Raw genomic sequence first — 17,286 nt, forward strand, 5'->3', positions numbered from 1 at the left:
CCATATAGTTGGTAGTACCCTTTCTGGAAAGGTAGAAAATGTTGTTCAGGAGGTATGAATAGGCGCTGGTGACCTGTTATTTCTTGTGATTTTCTGACTAGAAATTGTGATGTTCCAGAAGAACCTGAAGATGAGGATTTGATGCATCCCACTTACGAGAAAACCTACAAAAAGAAGTGAGTGTTGTATTAATTAATGTGAGGTGGAAAATAATTCATGCCCAAACCATCAATAGTAGTGTTTCTGCCATATTAGTTGATGCTTCTCCAAGATAAAGTTACCGTGTTTCCCTGAAAATAGGATCGGGTCTTATGTTAATTTTTGCTCTAAAAGACGCATTAGGGCTTATGTTCAGGGATGTCATCCTGAAAAATCATGTTAGGGCTTATTTTCCGGTTAGGTCATATTTTTGGAAAAACGGTACAGTGAGTGGATCCTTGAATAATGGGGGGATAGGAGCGCCGACCCCCTCCCATACCACTCCCACAACCCCACCGTCAAAAATCTGAGTGTAGGCGTGGCCAGATGGCTCAGTTGGTTAGAGCGCAAGCTCTTAACAAGGTTGCCGGTTCAATTTCCGCATGGGATGGTGGGCTGCGCCTCCCTGCAACTAAGATTGAAAATGACGACTGGACTTGGAGTTGAGCTGTGCCCTCCACAACTAGATTGAAAGACAACGACTTGGAGCTGATGGGCCCTAGAGAAACACACAGTTCCCCAATATGCCCCAATTAAAAAAAAAAAAAATCCAAGTATAACTTATAGCTGGCTCTCTGCTTACGTGGTTGGTTGAATCTGCACATGTGAAACCTGGGGATATGGAGGTGTGCCTGGATGTTACTGAAAAACTCCGTGTGTAAGTGGACATATGTAATTCAAACCTGTGTTGTTCAAGGGTCAGTAGTACAGCCAAAAAAAAATTATAACCCAGAAAAGATTTTGATGTGGAGTGCCTAGTATCAACTGCTTTTTACAAAAGGTTTATGCTGTGGATACCTGCTGTTTTTTCACCTGCTGTTTGTTGCTGTCCTGTATACAAGTCAGGTGCAGACAGGATAGTTTGTCTTTTTGGGCCACTCACAGATGCATCGTAAATGAATACTGCCTTTTATGAGCTTATAGTCTACCAGGGAAGGTGAGACGTGTGTTACCAATTAGAAGTTGACGAGCACCGTGAAAGGCACGATCCAGTCCTGTCAGGAAGCCCGTAAGGAGAGAGTACTTCTGGCTGGGGATGGAGTGGGCAGAACAGATCAGGAAAATTCATGAAGGATGTTTTTGTAATAGACCTTGAAGGATGGGTAGGGTACAAGGATATGTTCGGTTTGACTAAAGTAAATACGTGAATGGGCCCAGTGGGAAATGGGGGTGGGCCAGAGAAGTTGGGTAGGTGATGGAGGCTAGTCAGCCATGGTGAACTTGAGGCTAATTGTACTGCACGCAGAAGGCTGAGTTCACGAAGAACTTCCAGGTAGTTTTGATTTATTTTGCACTGTTTTTGAAGATAAATTCAGCAGGACTGGAAGTAAAGAAACCAGTTAGAAGGCTGTGTGTGGTGTTCCTGGTCAAAGGTCTGAAAACAAAAGGGGTGTACGAAAGTGGGAGGCAGACATTAGGGTGTCATTGAGATAAGTGGAAAGTGTTCCCCTGCCTAAGGGCTTACTACTGATTATAGTGGAATGGAAGCAGAGTTTTGTGTATATGTGTGAGTGGCTAAAATAGCAAATATGTCATTGGAAGACTAAACTGGAAAATAATGAAGTAAATTTAAATGTATTTCATTTTTTCGTTTTTTTCTTTTCTTTTCTTTTCTTTTTTTTTTTTTTAAGAGACAGGGAAAAAATCAGGATCAGGCACCTGGAAAGGATCCCTCAGGTAATGAACCTTCCATTTTATAGCTGTATCTTATGCTGGGTAGTCATTAGTTTAACAAGTGATTTTAAAGCGTAGGAGTCACATAACAAAGTGATTTTGTTCGTTCAGTTCACATAATTCCTCTTTTCTTGTACCCTTCTTGCCCTCCTTCCCAACCCAGACTTCTTAACCCAACAACTTCATTCAGACTGTTCAGTTTTATTATTTAGTTGGGCATCCTCTGAGAAAAGGCAGGCATTCTTTTAAGAATCTTGTTAGCGAGGCAGTCAAGGAAAAATGAACAGGAACACCCAGGGAGCCATTCTTCTATTTCTAACCTGGACCAAAGCCATGGTGTTTTTCTTTCTCTTTGTTGACCACTCTCACTGGCTCTTCCATGTCTTAATGCCGAATGGTGTTAAGGAGCCTTTTCTGAATTTATGGGGAGGTAGTCTTACTTGTCCTGTAAAAGGTTTGGGTCTGCTACAAATGTTTTTTTGCTTACTATTACACTGAAATGTTTTCTTATATAAAGGCTGAGGGTTTGAAGGTGAGAGCAGATCTGGAGGAGAAAAAATAGTGGGCTTAACTTTGGTTTTTAAAGACTGTATCTTTATGACTATCTTCAGTTTCTTTCTCTTAGAAGGGTTTTTATTTTATCTCAGTAAGCCTTATATATAGTACAGGGCCAGCAAATCCTTCTGTTAAAGGCCAAATAGTAAATTATTTTAGGCTTTGGGGGCCACATACAGCCTCTGTTGCTTGCATAGTCTTTGCCTGTTTTGTTGTCCTGTTCACATCTTAAAAAATGTAAAACCATTCTTAGCTCACTTGCAGGACCGATTTGGCTCATGGACCTATTTGTTGTTCTCTAGTGTGGCATAAGGAAGTTACGGGGTTAGGAGGTTAGGATAGTTCACAGCATCTTCTGGAATAGGGGAAAGGGGAAAATAGTGCCTTGTTTGGGCCATGGCACATTGGAAAAATTACTCTAAGATCAATTTTTCTTCTCCAACAGATTTCTACGGCTGACCTGTTTGGGACAACCCCGGTGTCAAGTCAGAGCTTTTCTCCTGTGAAGGAAAGTATTCCAAGAGGACATCTTTCAGAATCAGTAAATACTTACGCAAAAAGACTTATAAATAATCATCGAGGTTCACCCCAGTCTGACCCTGAGAGCAACAGGTCAGTGGCTAAATGTGTTTTTCATTTGGGGGATGAATATTTAACAGAGCCTTTACTTGTACTTCTATGAAAATAATGCGTTTGTTAGAAATTTAGTTTGTGTGCATATAAAGAATCTTAAGGACAAGTTACCTTGCTTTTATTGTCTAAACTTACCACACCCACTTATGCCACCTATTTAAATAAATATTAAGTATATTTATTGTGGAATTTGATCAAATTGTCATCTCTGAGATTCTGTATATTATGAAAATTCCTGTTTTTAAGATTATAAGTGAATTATTATACATGAATTGTTAACAAAAGAACATTATAATATCAAGTATGACCCGTAAGTTCTTAGCATAGCTTGTGGCATGCTGTATATTTTAGATGAATGGACGGGGAAGGAAGAGAGAAAGAAAAGTATGAGTGATGTGGGAATTGAACAGTTAGCTTTCTTGACTAGAATGGTCAGGGAAGGCTTTATGATGAGGTGATACTTAGGTTGGTTCCTGAAATTCTGAAAGCAGTACTCTGCTTTGATTGACCCAATCAAAGGAATAGAGTGAGCACAGGTGAAGGAGAACAAGCGTGATGCCGATGAACTAGTATAAGTATATCACACTGACTACCTCTGATGTCTGTTGTTAAAAGAGAAACTTTAGAACACGGTTCTCTGAGATAGCGAGGCCAGATTTTTCTGAGAGGTTTTGTAGCCTTCATCAAATTCTCAAAGGGATTTTTGACCTCAGGAAAGATTAGAAATACCCTTCAGGCATATGTACATCAAGGAGGACATGTTCTAAAATGGTTTTCCGTGTATAGCCCACATTTTGGGGACTTGTTTGAGGGCTCAATTGCCACTTAACTAAGAACCGGTGTCAATTTTTTTTCCACCAGTCTTCTTAATATTCTTGGTTTTTGTTCATAAAGATGGTTCCAGACAAAGTAAGAAAAAGTAAAATCTGTAAAGTTTACAGACAAAAGATAATGGAATTTATTTTTAAAAGTCTCTGCCATTAAAATGGAAGAAAAGAATAGAGAGAAAACTTTCATTAATTTTTAAAGCCTATATTTATTCTCAAATTCATAGAGCCAAAGTCTGTGGAAAGACCTAAAATAAATCTTGAGAAAGACAAATAGGAATTAGCCTGGTAAGAAAAATATTATAAGAGGGATGGGGGGAGGAAGATGAGGGTAAGGGGGATCAAATATATGGTGATGGAAGGAGAACTGACTCTGGGTGGTGAACACACAATGGGATTTATAGATGATGTAATACAGAATTGTACACCTGAAATCTATGTAATTTCACTAACAATTGTCACACCAATAAATTTGAAAAAAAAAGAAAAAGAAAAAAATATATTAGGGCAACTGCCAAAGAACTGATTAACTCCAGAGATCCCTAGACAAGTTTCAGAACTTAGAAGCATCAGGTACTCCTGAAGTGGGGAAACAGGACTGAGTAACAGGAGGCTTAATTGAAAGTTTAAGAGTAGTTCCCTACAGTTCTTCTTAACTTGCAAAGTCTGGAATGGCTGCTTCTCTTCTGTATCAGATGGTGGGACATTTTGTTACTAGAGAAGTTTTTACTGTTGAAGATGTGGGTGAGCCACTGTTTTGAAAATAGGAGGAGGAAGTGAAAGTTCGAATACTGAATGATGAGAAGTCCCCTCCCTTTCTTCCCTCAACTGGGCTCCCAGGAGAAAAGTCCTGGATGACGACAACAGTTTGAGCACCCTTGAATCACAAGCCCAGCCCTCATTGCTTCTAGTCACTGTCACTCTGAAATGATATATAGCCAAGGATCACCAGATGTACAAACTGAAACCAAGGGAGTAGAAGAAACCATGTGAAATTTATTGGGAGGTGGGTAGTTGTTGAGCAGGTAAACTCAGAGCAAAAAGATAAACAGTGGGAAGGTAGGAAAAAGAGACGAAGTACAGGAGGGTCAACATTTGAATAAGGGAATTGCAGCATGTGAAATCAGAAAAAAAGGGGGAAAAATAATGTAAGCAAGATTTAATTTCTGTTAAATAGCATAATGTTTGGGAAAAGATCCATTCTAAGTAACATCATGAAATTCTAGAACACCAGGGAAAAGAGAGTGTTTTCTTTTTTAGAGAGGGAAAAACACAGATAACCTGCAAAAGACCAGGAGTCTGAATGGCAAACACTGAATGGTAGATAGCAGTGGGATGATGCTTTTAGTTTTGAGAACGTAATTTCCAGCCTGGAAGTCTATGTAAAAACTAAGCCAGCCATCAACTTGACAGGTGACTAAAAATTCTCATCATGCGAAATTTTACGTTTTTTTATGTCCTGTGTACCCTTTCTCAAGATTTGATTGGAGATTGTGCCTCCGTGATAGGAGAGTAAGCCCAAGAAAGAGGGAAATCTTTTAAGATCAAGGAAATACGAGATCTAAGACAGAAGGCCTAAATAGCAAACCAGAACAAATACCCCTCTATGTGGGGCAAAAAGTAACCAATTGGTGAGAAGTTCACAGAAAATTAAGCAAATAAAGAAAAGGAGGCAATTTTTAATGCAGGGAAAAATTATTTTACATTAAACGCTAGGGCATGCTAGTTTACTTTGTGGCTCACATTTGCTCACTGAATGTCCCTGCATGTTATTATCATGGGCAAGGGTTGTGGCAGCGCCTTTCACAAAAGCAGATCTGGGGTGGGGGTGGGGTTCTGTTTTGGACATGTATGCATTGAAATGCCCAAGGACATCAGATGAGATGTTTGGCAGTATGTACATCTGGTATGTAAAGAGATCTCAACAGTTTTGTTTCCTCATCTATAAAAGGAAAAAGCAATCTTTACTTCATTAAATCATGGGGCAGTACTATGTAATATATCAGTTTTTTAAAAAATAAGCATTTCTTAGAATTTCAAGGTATTTCTTAGAATTTCAAGGTCATCTATTTTTGTCCCTATCTATATTTTGTAATCTTATATTTTATATATAAAATTTCTTCCAGCGTGAAACGGAGACTTTCTACTCATTCCTCAATTTTGAATACAAAGATTCGTAGATTGAGTAATCAAGCATTTGAAAATCCAGCTTATAAAAATGATGATGATGAAGATGTCATCATCTTAGAAGAGAACAGTACTCCCAAGCCTGCAGTGGAACCTGACGTTGAAGTGAAATCGGAACAGAGTCATATGGAGCAAAGTAGTGTGGCGGTCGAGCCAATGGGGGACACTGAACCTTGTGGCCAAACCAGTTCAGCAGGCACCTCAACAGCCAGCTGTGACCTGGGAACTGCCGTGGCCACCCAGACAGAAGTACCAGGTTTAGTTGTCAAAAAGGAAGAAACTATGGAAGATAACATAGATGCAAGAAATGAGACAGCCATCCTGCCATCCTGTGCGGAAGCTGAAGGAAAGCCGCATGAAGCCCCGGAAAACTTCGATAAATCTGTGGATGATGCTGGGTCCCAGTTAGATGTACTGAAAAATGAGATGCTTCGAGTCACCCAAGAAAAAGAAAATTACAAAAGACAATGTGATATGTTTATTGACCAGATCAGAGTGTTACAACAGAGGATACTGGAAATGAACAACAAATATGTGAAGAAGGAAACTTGCCACCAGTCTACCGAAACTGATGCTGTATTTTTACTTGAAAGTATTAATGGCAAATCTGAAAGTCCAGACCACATGATATCTCAGTATCAGCAAGCTCTGGAAGAAATAGAAAGGCTGAAAAAACAGTGTAGTGCTTTGCAACATGTAAAGACTGAATGTAGTCAGTGTTCCAACAGTGAGAGTAAAAGTGAAGTGGATGAAATGGTTGTGCAGCTTGATGATGTGTTTAGACAGCTGGACAAATGCAGTATTGAGAGGGACCAGTATAAAAGTGAGGTGAGTTCTACCATTCAACATAACGATGGTCGTGGGAAGCCAGGGGCCTCAGAACCTTAAAGAACTGCCTGCTGCCAGATTGGAATAAATCACGTAGCATTTCCGTTTATTGGCTGTCTGGTACTCCACCGGTTCTCAATGGGGGAGTGGCCCTCCTGGCATCATATGGCAATGTGGAGGGGTAGTTTCAGTTCTTAACAAGTCTTGAGATGAGCATTGCTGGGATTGAATGGGTGGTGACCAGGTAAATGTCCTGTAGTGCACGGGATATTGCTGTACGAGGAAGCATTGTCCTGCTCGGAATCCCATGTTATTCCCATGGAGACACGCAGTTGGGAACTTCACATCCATTATTAATGAGGCTCATGATAACTGTACAAGGTAGATGATGATACCCTCCTGTTATAGACGCACCTGTAGTACTTAGGATTAGGTTCATTTGCAGGTGACAAACCCCAAACAACAGTGGTGGCTCTGCAGTCATCAGAGACACAGGCTCCTTCTCCATTGTTGCTTTGCTTCACCATGTACAGATGTGGTCTGGGATGGCTTTTCAGGTCCAGCCATCATATATCTACGTTCCAGCAGCGGGAGAGAGGAGGGGTGCGGTACCGAAAGTTGCTTATATTCCATCTGTCAGAACTTAGTCACCTGGCTGATGGGTGCCTTGGAAATGTAGTCTCTATTCAGGGGTTCTTTTACGGAGGAAGAGATTTAGATTATCAGGAGACAAGAAGTAGCCTCCGTCCATGCCCCCAATTCAAATTTGTGTGGCTCCTTTAAAAAAAATAATCTGTTTTTTTTACATGCTGTTTGGGAGGATGGTTTCTCTGCTAAAAAGAGTTTAGAAGTGACAGTACTGTTACTTCTTCCTGGAAATACTGCTGACATTACTCCTTGTTCAGACATTAATCTTGATGTGTTGGCGTTGGAGCTAAATGGCAAAATATATAAAAATCAATATAAACTTTGTGTTAGAACTTAGAGCTCGTAGGTGAGTGCAAAAAATGAAAGCTACTGTGATGGCAACAGAATTTAGGCATTTTTATCTTGTGTTTTCAGTTTTTTAGATACCATTTGTTTTCATTTAAGCAGTGATTGATTGACATTTTGTATTCTTTCAGTGCAAAAGATGTAGAGGTGAAACTTAACAAATGAAGCTTTGTTTATAGAACGCTATTGGGGCCTTTTTGTCTAATGTTTTTTGATGTAATTTTCATCAAGCAGGCTTTCTACATTTCTTAGCTTAAATTTGCACTTTGATATTCGTATTTTAAAATTTTACAGTTAAAGTAATTTTTTTGTCAGGTTGAATTATTGGAAATGGAGAAATCACAAATTCGTTCACAGTGTGAAGAACTGAAAACTGAAATTGAACAATTAAAGTCCACAAGTCAACAGACAGGAACAGATGTTTCAACTTCAAGTAACATTGAGGAGTCTGTAAATTATGCTGATGGGGAAAGGTAATTTTAAACGAGGCATTTCACTGTGGCAGCAATTCCAGTTATTCACTAGCACACATCAAACAGCTGTTGTTCTAGCCAAAGAAGTTATTAACTGTGATCCTACTTTTGGGAGAAAAGTGAAAATTAAGCTAGATTTTGAAAAATGGGGTGAATTTGGCCATGACTATATGACAAAGGACTATTTCATGAAACTTACATTTTCACCTTCATTTCTTTTACTTCTGTGCTTAGCATCATTTCTTTATGGTTTGCTATCCTCATTTTACTATGTGCCCTTCCCAATCTTTTAGGAAATCACCGAGTTACTAAAAAATGCCATACTATAGGTGATTATTGGGAAGTAGTTCTGTGAAAAGAAAAAAATAGCAAATGAATGATTACCCTATCTCAGTAAGATATAAAATGTTCTTGGGGTTTTGTTTTGATTTTGAGAGTGGGGGAAACAAATTCAGGTGGGAGGGGTGCCAGTGTTGGTGCTGTGTTGATGACTTACCATTGAGAAATTGTGATTAGGGCTAAAAGTGTGCACTTCTTCCTGCTAATACGATAGGACTTCAGACATAAAAGGTACTGCTATTGAGAAATAGTCTCCTATCGTCCTCACCTGATATCAGTTGTATTATTACTTTGTTTTTTAGCTTAAGTTTTTAAAGGTTTTCATTAAATATGTTCATGGAAATAGAATAGAGCAGTACATACAAACATGGAAGACAAAGGGTCATAAAAAACTCCCAGCTGGGGTTTCAAAAAAAGGGAACCACAAGAATCCATGGTGCATTGAAATGCAAATGCTTGGTCCCCAGTGCAGTTTATTAATTTGGAAACTTTGAAACAATCCCCCGGAGGATTCTCTCTTTTTTTTTTTTTAATTTTTATTGGGAAATATTGAGGAACAGTGTGTTTTTCCAGGACCCATCTGCTCCAAGTCAAGTCGTTTCGTTTTTTTTTTCAATCAATCTAGCTGTTGAAGGGCACAGCTCAGCTCTGAGTAAAGTTGTTGTTTTTCATTCTAGTTGTGGAGGGCGCAGCTCACTGGCCCATGTGGGAATCGAACCAGTGACCTGGGTGCTATGAGCACTGCTCTCTAACCACTGAGCAAACTGGCTGCCCCCAGATGATTCTCCTGCACACTAAACTTTGAGTAACGGATGATCTTTTAGACCTATGCTTTCCAAAATATTAATAGTATAGCCGCATGTGGCTACTGACACTTGAAATCTAGCTAGTCTGAATTGAGATTTGCTTTAAGTGTAAAATACTAAGAGATTGAAAGCCCTAGTATGAAAAAAGAAAAAAAAGAATGTAAAATACCTCAAAATATATTTTGATTATTTGATGAAATGATAATATTTTAGCTACATGCAGTTAACTAAAATATATAACTAAAATTAAGTTGTTTCTTTTTTTTTTTTTTAAGATTTTTTTGGGGAAGGGGACCAGGACTTTATTGGGGAACAGTGTGTACTTCCAGGACTTTTTTCCAAGTCAAGTTGTTGTCCTTTCAATCTTAGTTGTGGAGGGTGCCATTCAGCTTCAAGTTGTCCTTTCAGTCTTAGTTGTGGAGGGCTCAGCTCCAGGTCCAGGTCCAGTTGCCATTTTTCTAGTTGCAGGGGGCACAGCCCACCATCCCTTGCGGGAGTCGAACCAGCAACCTTGAGGTTGAGAGGATGCGCTCCAACCAACTGAGCCATCCAGAACTCAGCGGCAGCTCAGCTCAAGGTGCTGTGTTCAATCTTAGTTACAGGGGGCAAAGCCCACCATCCCTTGCAGGACTCAAGAAATTGAACTGGCAACCTTGTGGTTGAGAGCTCACTGGCCTATGTGGGAATCGAACCAGCAGCCTTTGGAGTTAGGAGCATGGAGCTCTAACCACCTGAGCCGCCAGGCCGGCCCCTCATTTTATTTTTTAATCCAACTATTTGAACATTTTAAATTGTGTATGGCGCTCACACTATTTCTCTTGGACAGTGCTGTTTTATGCACTAAAAATAGGAATCTGTGACATGTCTGGTAGAAGGGAGGAATTAGCCAGGGACAATCAAAGACTTCAAAGAAAGGATGGGTAAGAGGGAAGGTCGTAGGATCACACTAGTCTTTTGTCTACTTTTCATTTAGATAAAAGATTTTGGTTAATGACAAAGTGGGCTTTCTTGGAAGGACATTGTATGGTTAATAATTTCTGCAAAACAAAGCAGAAAAATATTTCGACCATGTGCCTCTGATGGAAGATGATTGTGAAAGCTTGGAGAAACAATGGCTGGCATGAGAATCATGTAAAATTTTATCAAAGGTCTAAGTGGAATCTTACCACACAAGCCAACAAAACATGTTTATAATCCATTTCTATTGTTTGTCAACCCGAGGATTAGTAGCATCTTGCCCCTTCAGAGGTTTCCACTCTAGAAAGATGAGTATCTATAAACTGTGGAGTTCTGATATTTGAGAGGGTGCAGACCAAAAGCAGCTCAGCTGTAACGTTCTCTTGATCCATGTGTTTCACTTAGTCTTTGAAGCAAAGGCTGCTCTATAGTTGTAGGTATTCAAAGTCTAGAATGTTGATATTCAAATACATGTATCATGAACTTGGAAGGAATGATAATGATCGTCTAAACCAAGATTTTCCAGTGTTTTCAGCAAAACACTGCTCCCTACATAAGTGCATAGAAAAATGGATAGTCAGTGAACTTTAGCATATGAAAGGTTCAGAGAAGTCCTACGTTTTATCTTGTTGAACATTATTTACCCCAATGTTTTATAACCTTATTTGACCATAGAACCACTTCTTTTTCCTCTTAACAATGGGTTTCTCACAGAACATACTTTAGGGAACAGTTTAGTTTATTTTCCTCAAAAGAAGCTGAAATTCAGAGGTGCATTCCTAGACCAGTATTCTCACGTGTGTGTGTGTGTCACTACAGTTTTCCAGGTGATAACCACATTTTAAATTGTAAATGACACATTATAATTTATATATTATATATTTTACAGTCCATGTTTTCTCTAGTCTCAAATCAAAATTGTGTTGGTTGGAGCCAAACGGAGCCACTTGTTTTATGAAACACTACCAATAGATAGTAATTATTACACTTAATTATGAACTATTAAATTAAATGGATTAATGTTTCACTTCAATATTAAGCCCTACATGAATATTAAACTGTATTATAATGTTCATCTAATAAATGTAATATTTGTATTTGCAGCCTCAAACTTCGATCTCTTCGAGTTAACGTAGGACAACTGCTGGCCATGATAGTACCTGACCTCGACCTTCAGCAAGTGAATTATGATGTTGATGTAGTTGATGAGATTTTAGGACAAGTTGTTGAACAAATGAGTGAAATCAGTAGTTCTTAAAGTATATTTTATGTGAGATAATAAAACTATTTGCTCAGTCCTTTTGGTTGTACAGCTTTCAAAATGTAAACAATTTTATTTTATAGATATGATAGGTAGGTGACAGACTGAAGAAGCATAACCTTACTGTGTTCTGTGCATTCAGGTGTGGCCACAGATAACGTGGACACGTGTTACCACACCTTTTGAAATGCCTGGGCGTCATTGGTATCAAGCAGCTGAATAGCCAGCTAACTCATGTTTCTGTTTTGAAATGTAAATAGTTGTAATTAAGTCTGCACATATATTTTTATTACTCTAGAGGACTTAAGTGTTTTTCACCAAGAGGATTTCAGGTTGCCCCTAACCTTTGTGCAATCTTTTCTGGTTCCCCAAAGTGTATTTTTATCTGAATTGAGGGCTGTGCCATAACACAAATGGAAATGTTTCCTTTGATTTTCTTAACAGAGATGTTTAAGCAGGATTTTTAAAAAATGGATTAACTCTCCTGATAAATTGTACGTGAATTCAGCATTAATGTTTCTTTTCTATGTATTCTTATCTTCTGAAGTATTCACAAAATAAGGTAAGCAAAAACTACTATCCATTTTGCTGGGATTTTTCTTGTGCCAAGATTGCCAATCATGGTTAAACAAAGTGATTTTATAGAACAAAGAAATGACCTTTAGTATTAAAAAGTATCAAAAAACATTTAATGTCTCACCATGGTTACTTTGAAGCCCATTTTGGCTGCTTAGTCAGCATGGAGTGGGCACAGTAATAGTTTAGTATTTCTTTTTATGAAATTTCCTGTACAGCCTTTTGTAGGATTACTACAGGTTAATGTGAGTTGAGGAAGACAGTCTTTCTCGAATAGTACTGAATACCTTTTGTTATATTACAAACCTAAGTGTTTTATGTCCTGGAGTTAAGCAACAAATTGCCCTAGGATTATAGTATTACATGCCATAAAAATTATACCTTATTGGGCCCATGTTTTGTGCAATTTTAAAGAGATGGCTTTCTATTTCTATTAAATATAACTGTATATATAATTAAGAATCATATTTTCCACAACAAAAAAATGTGTATTATTTTTTCAGAGTTTTATCATTGCTATTTATTTTTACTTTTGTTTCTGAAAATTCAGTACATGGTCTTTTTCATATGTATGCTTAATTACATGTCTGTCATATACAGTATTTTTACTGTACATTAAGTTCTAGAAAAAGCAAATAAATGAAGATGGTTTTATTTGCTTGATAAAGTTATTGAAAGTGTATTTTTGGTATGAAGCTGGCTTTCTGTCACAATTGTATCTGCCTAAAATTTAAAATATCTTGTAATAAAATAAAAATATATATGATGGCTAACTCTTCAGGTACTACTTTTAAAGAATTCTGTATTCAAATTATATTTTGAAAACTAAAATTGTGTCCTTTAAGACCCTCAAGATGAGTTCATTTTATTATATATAAGTTATATTTAGAAGACTAAGACTGTTTACATTAAACTCTTAAGACTGAGCTCATCTTCAGAGGGAGTGTGTGTATGTGTGTGTGCTTATATTTTACAGTTGAGGAGAAACGTTTTCTGTGTATAAATCATTTAATCTAAAGAAAACCTTGTCTAAATGATAGTAGCCATGTAGAGCATCTCTAAGTTTGTGAATATTTTTATAGCAGTTCTTTCTGGAATTTGCTATTTTTCCCTTCCTTTTGATCAGCTATATTCTTGCGAAAAGTATATTTTATATGGCTCTTAGCTGGCTTAATGGGAAAGTTAAGCATAGGATTAGTAAGAAAAGCTTATTTGCCAAATTGGTTCTTTGGAAGTACTTACATATTTTTCACCCTTTAAGAAAACATTGTCAAGACATATTCTTTGCAAATGTGGCTAACAAATTTTAACAGAAGAACAACATGGGCTTTCATGGCATATGTAATATTTGGGTAGAGATACCTATCTTTTTTGTTAAGTTAAATTCATAAAAGGCTAATATAGGACAGTGTTGCTTAAATTAATTATTTGTAAAACAAAAAGAGCCAATTGAGCCAGAATGGTCCACAGTCACTACAAAAAGAGCCAAAATGGTCCACAGTCGCTACAGATGGGACCCACTTTAGTCAGCCAGACCCACTTTAGTCAGCCAGGGCTACAAAATCAGTAATAGCTAAATGTTGACACCACAGGAGTGGGGTCATGTTGATGCATCCTTCACTGGAGGGGTGTGGGGGGAGGGGGCTCAAATTCCCCACGTGTACAGGTACTGCTGGTGGCTCTGCTCGTGGCCTCAGACGCTTGATTCTTGTTATATATGACAGCCAGCCCATTAGCTCATTATTTGTCACTGAGGAATAATTAAAGTGATGTACACTGGTGGTTCTCACCACTCGCTGCATATTACAATCACCTGGGGCGCTTTTGGGAACCCCAGTGTGAAGATGAACCCCATACTAAAGAAGTTGGAGTCTTTGGGATTGGACCAGATAGCAGCACTTTTTTAAGGCCTCCCAGTACAACACGCTGACAGAGCTCAGAACCACTGATCTGTACTTGGCAGTAATTAGTCTTTACAGATGTTGAACTCAAGTGTTTCCTGAAACAAACTCAGGATCAGCATGGTCACTTTGTCCCTGGGGCGAGTGAGGAAAGGGGGGGGGGGTGGGCAGGATCGGGGTCCAGGACAGAAATGTCCGTGCAGACTTCCTGCTGCCTCCCTAAGGGGAACCACTATTTTTTTTTTTATGTCCTTCCAGAAAATACTAGCTGCATATATATACACACATTCATGTATATGTACTCAGTTTATATTAGTTTGTATCTTTATATTTAACTCTATATTTGTATGAAGTTTACACAAAGGTGTTACACCACATAATTGGTAACTTTTCCATATTACTCTTGAACAGCTTTAGTCACATTCTATGACATGAATATGTTCCGAATGCTCATTTATTTCTGTCTTAATATTACAAAAAGGCTACTATGAAAATTCATAAATACACACCACACACACTTTTTCAAGTATATTGAATGTAAATCTTTTGCAGTGAATTTTGATAGGTCAGAGTGTATGCTGTGTACATTTTAATAAAGTTGCCATCCAAAAATGGTGGTAAGAATTTATATTCATGAAAAATAAATGTATGAGCATGCCTTTTCCTTTATCTCACCATCAAACTTTCTTTTCGCTAATCTGATATGTGAAAAAATGGCAGCTTGCATTTCTTTGTCTCAGGTTGAACATGTTCTAATGTTTTATTGGCCATTTTAATTTCTTTCTGTGTACTACATCATATTCTTTTCCTGTTTCTTTAGTGTTGTCTTATTCCTTTAAATGAGCAAGAAGTCCACGAAGTCCACGTTACTGTGCCCTAAACACTACCCAGACAATGCTTAGCTTTCAGCAAATCCATAGCAGTTGTCTTATTTTGGAGTTGACTCATTGGAGTTGAGAGAGACCCACTGGATTCATGTCTTTCCATGTGTTCGTTTTTAGGACATTGGCCATGGTTCACAAAAGGAATGCCATTAATATCTGCTTGGCGCAGAGGAAAATAAATATGTATTAGCTTTTTAAAATTAAATTTCCTGGTCATAAAGTTTATCTCCATGAACTAGTCTGTAGGGAGACAGTCAAGACCAAAGGAGACAGTCTTGGTAAATTGAAGCCATTCAGATATTTCAAACATGCAAAACAAGTTCAACCTCAAGGTTCCGTGTTAATTTCTTGCAAAACAGATCTCAGTATGGCACACAGTATACAGCCTGTTAAATGCTTTTGGAAGTTGTGGCCTGTGTTTTGAAAGTTCGTGTTGTGATCTGAACCAAGGCTGAAAGTAATTAGGACTTAAATTTTTATTTTTCTATATAGGCAATTGTCCCATATTTTTGTAACTCCCATTGGGTGGAGTATCTCAAAATGTGTTTGTGGAGGCATGGAGGTACCGTAGAGCATCGTTCCTACTTTGCTGTGTGATGTGAGGTGGGTCAGGTCTGGGGAAGAGGTGTCCATAGGCTGCAGAATGGAAACTAGCTGTGAGATCCATCGAGTTCCAGGAGTGTGAGTTGTCTAATGAGCTGCCAGCGAGAAAAGTGACGCTGCCATAACCGTCTGTTACCTCTTTTCCTGGGTAGAGAAAGATGGGTCTAGGACAATATGTCAGAATACTTATATACAATTACGTGAACTATAAAAGTATTACTCACTGTAATCACTCTTAAGGGTTTCTCATTTCCCACTAATTTATTGTTTTTAAATTGACTTTCTTCAGTATCAGCTATTTTAAACTATTGGAATTTTCAAACATACAAAAGTAGAGAAACTATCATAATGAACTGTGCGCCCATCACCCTGATTCAACAATTTTCAACTCATGGTCAACCTTGTTTTATCAATACATCCCATTTAATTATTCCCTCCCATATCCTTTGTGTGTGTGTGTGACAAATACAATTTTTATTGTGAAAAAATGCACATAAAATTTACCATTTAACTATCTTTTTCTTTTTTAAATAGATTTTTCCTTCTTATTATAATTCTAAATTCACAGAACAATTGAGCAGAAAGGACTGAAATTTCCCATAGACCCTCTGCCCCCCACTGCCACATGCACAGCCCCCCCCTTTCTCAACATCCACATTGAAGACCCTGCATGGACACATCATCACCTCAAGTCCGTAGATTACAGTACGGTTCACTCTGGTGTTTTACACTGTACAGGTTTGACACCATTCAACCATTTTTAAGTGTATGAATCAGTGGCATTGAGTAATGAGCAACTGGTGGTTGTGCAACCACCACCACTATTTCCAGAACTTTTGACATCCCAAACTGTATCTCCTAAACAATAAATCTTCATTTCCCCATACCTCCAGCCTGTAGTAACCTCTAGGTTCTGTCTTTGAATTTGCTTATTCTAGATACTTTATATAAGTGGAAACAAAATATTTGTCCTTTTGTGTCTGTGTCGCTTATGTCACTGTGAAGTTTGTAAGGTTCATGTTATTGCCTATCTCGATTAAATTCCTTTTTAAGGCTGAATAATATTCCATTGTATGTATAGACCACAGTTTATCCATTCATCCATCCACGGACGTCTGGGTTGGTTTCGATTTTTTGCTATTAAAAGTAATGCTGCTATGAACATTGTTGTGTAACTGAGTCCTTTCTTTTTGGGTACGTACGCATACACTTGTTCATAGTATTCTCTTTTCATATCTATAATCTTTTTATTTCCATAACATCAGTAGTAATGTCCCTGCTTTCTTTTCTGATTCTGGTAATTTGAGTATGCGTTTTCTTCCCCTCGGTCTAGCTAAAGGGGTCTGTTTTGTTGATCTTTGCAAAAAACCAACTTTGGGTTTTGTTGTATTTTCTGTTCTCTGTTGCCCCTCCCATTTTGAAGCAAATTCTAAACATAAAATATCTCTAAACATGAAATTATCTCTAAAATAATCAGATTTAAATTTTCATTTTAGATTTTATGAGAATTTTAAAGCACAAAAATAATACTGTTATTATATCTGAACTGTTGATAATTCTTTAATATATCTAGTCAGTGTTCAATCTCTTT

The 17,286-nt window shown here is 37.9% G+C and overlaps 1 protein-coding gene across 1 annotated transcript in view; it reads left to right on the plus strand.

Moving 5' to 3' along the window:
- MORC3 (MORC family CW-type zinc finger 3) overlaps window positions 1-14,872 on the plus strand; it is a 41,399-nt gene extending 26,527 nt beyond the window's left edge. Inside the window, exons 12-17 of the mRNA XM_081067678.1 lie at window positions 102-176; window positions 1,830-1,875; window positions 2,873-3,039; window positions 6,014-6,902; window positions 8,211-8,368; window positions 11,575-14,872. Coding sequence (XP_080923804.1) covers window positions 102-176; window positions 1,830-1,875; window positions 2,873-3,039; window positions 6,014-6,902; window positions 8,211-8,368; window positions 11,575-11,728 — 1,489 coding nt within the window. The 3' untranslated portion in view covers window positions 11,729-14,872. The remainder of the gene's footprint in view (window positions 1-101; window positions 177-1,829; window positions 1,876-2,872; window positions 3,040-6,013; window positions 6,903-8,210; window positions 8,369-11,574) is intronic.
- Window positions 14,873-17,286: the final 2,414 nt, after the last annotated feature.

The sequence above is a fragment of the Rhinolophus hipposideros genome (genome assembly GCF_964194185.1).
Source record: "Rhinolophus hipposideros genome assembly, chromosome: 2".
NCBI classification, from domain to species: domain Eukaryota; kingdom Metazoa; phylum Chordata; class Mammalia; order Chiroptera; family Rhinolophidae; genus Rhinolophus; species Rhinolophus hipposideros.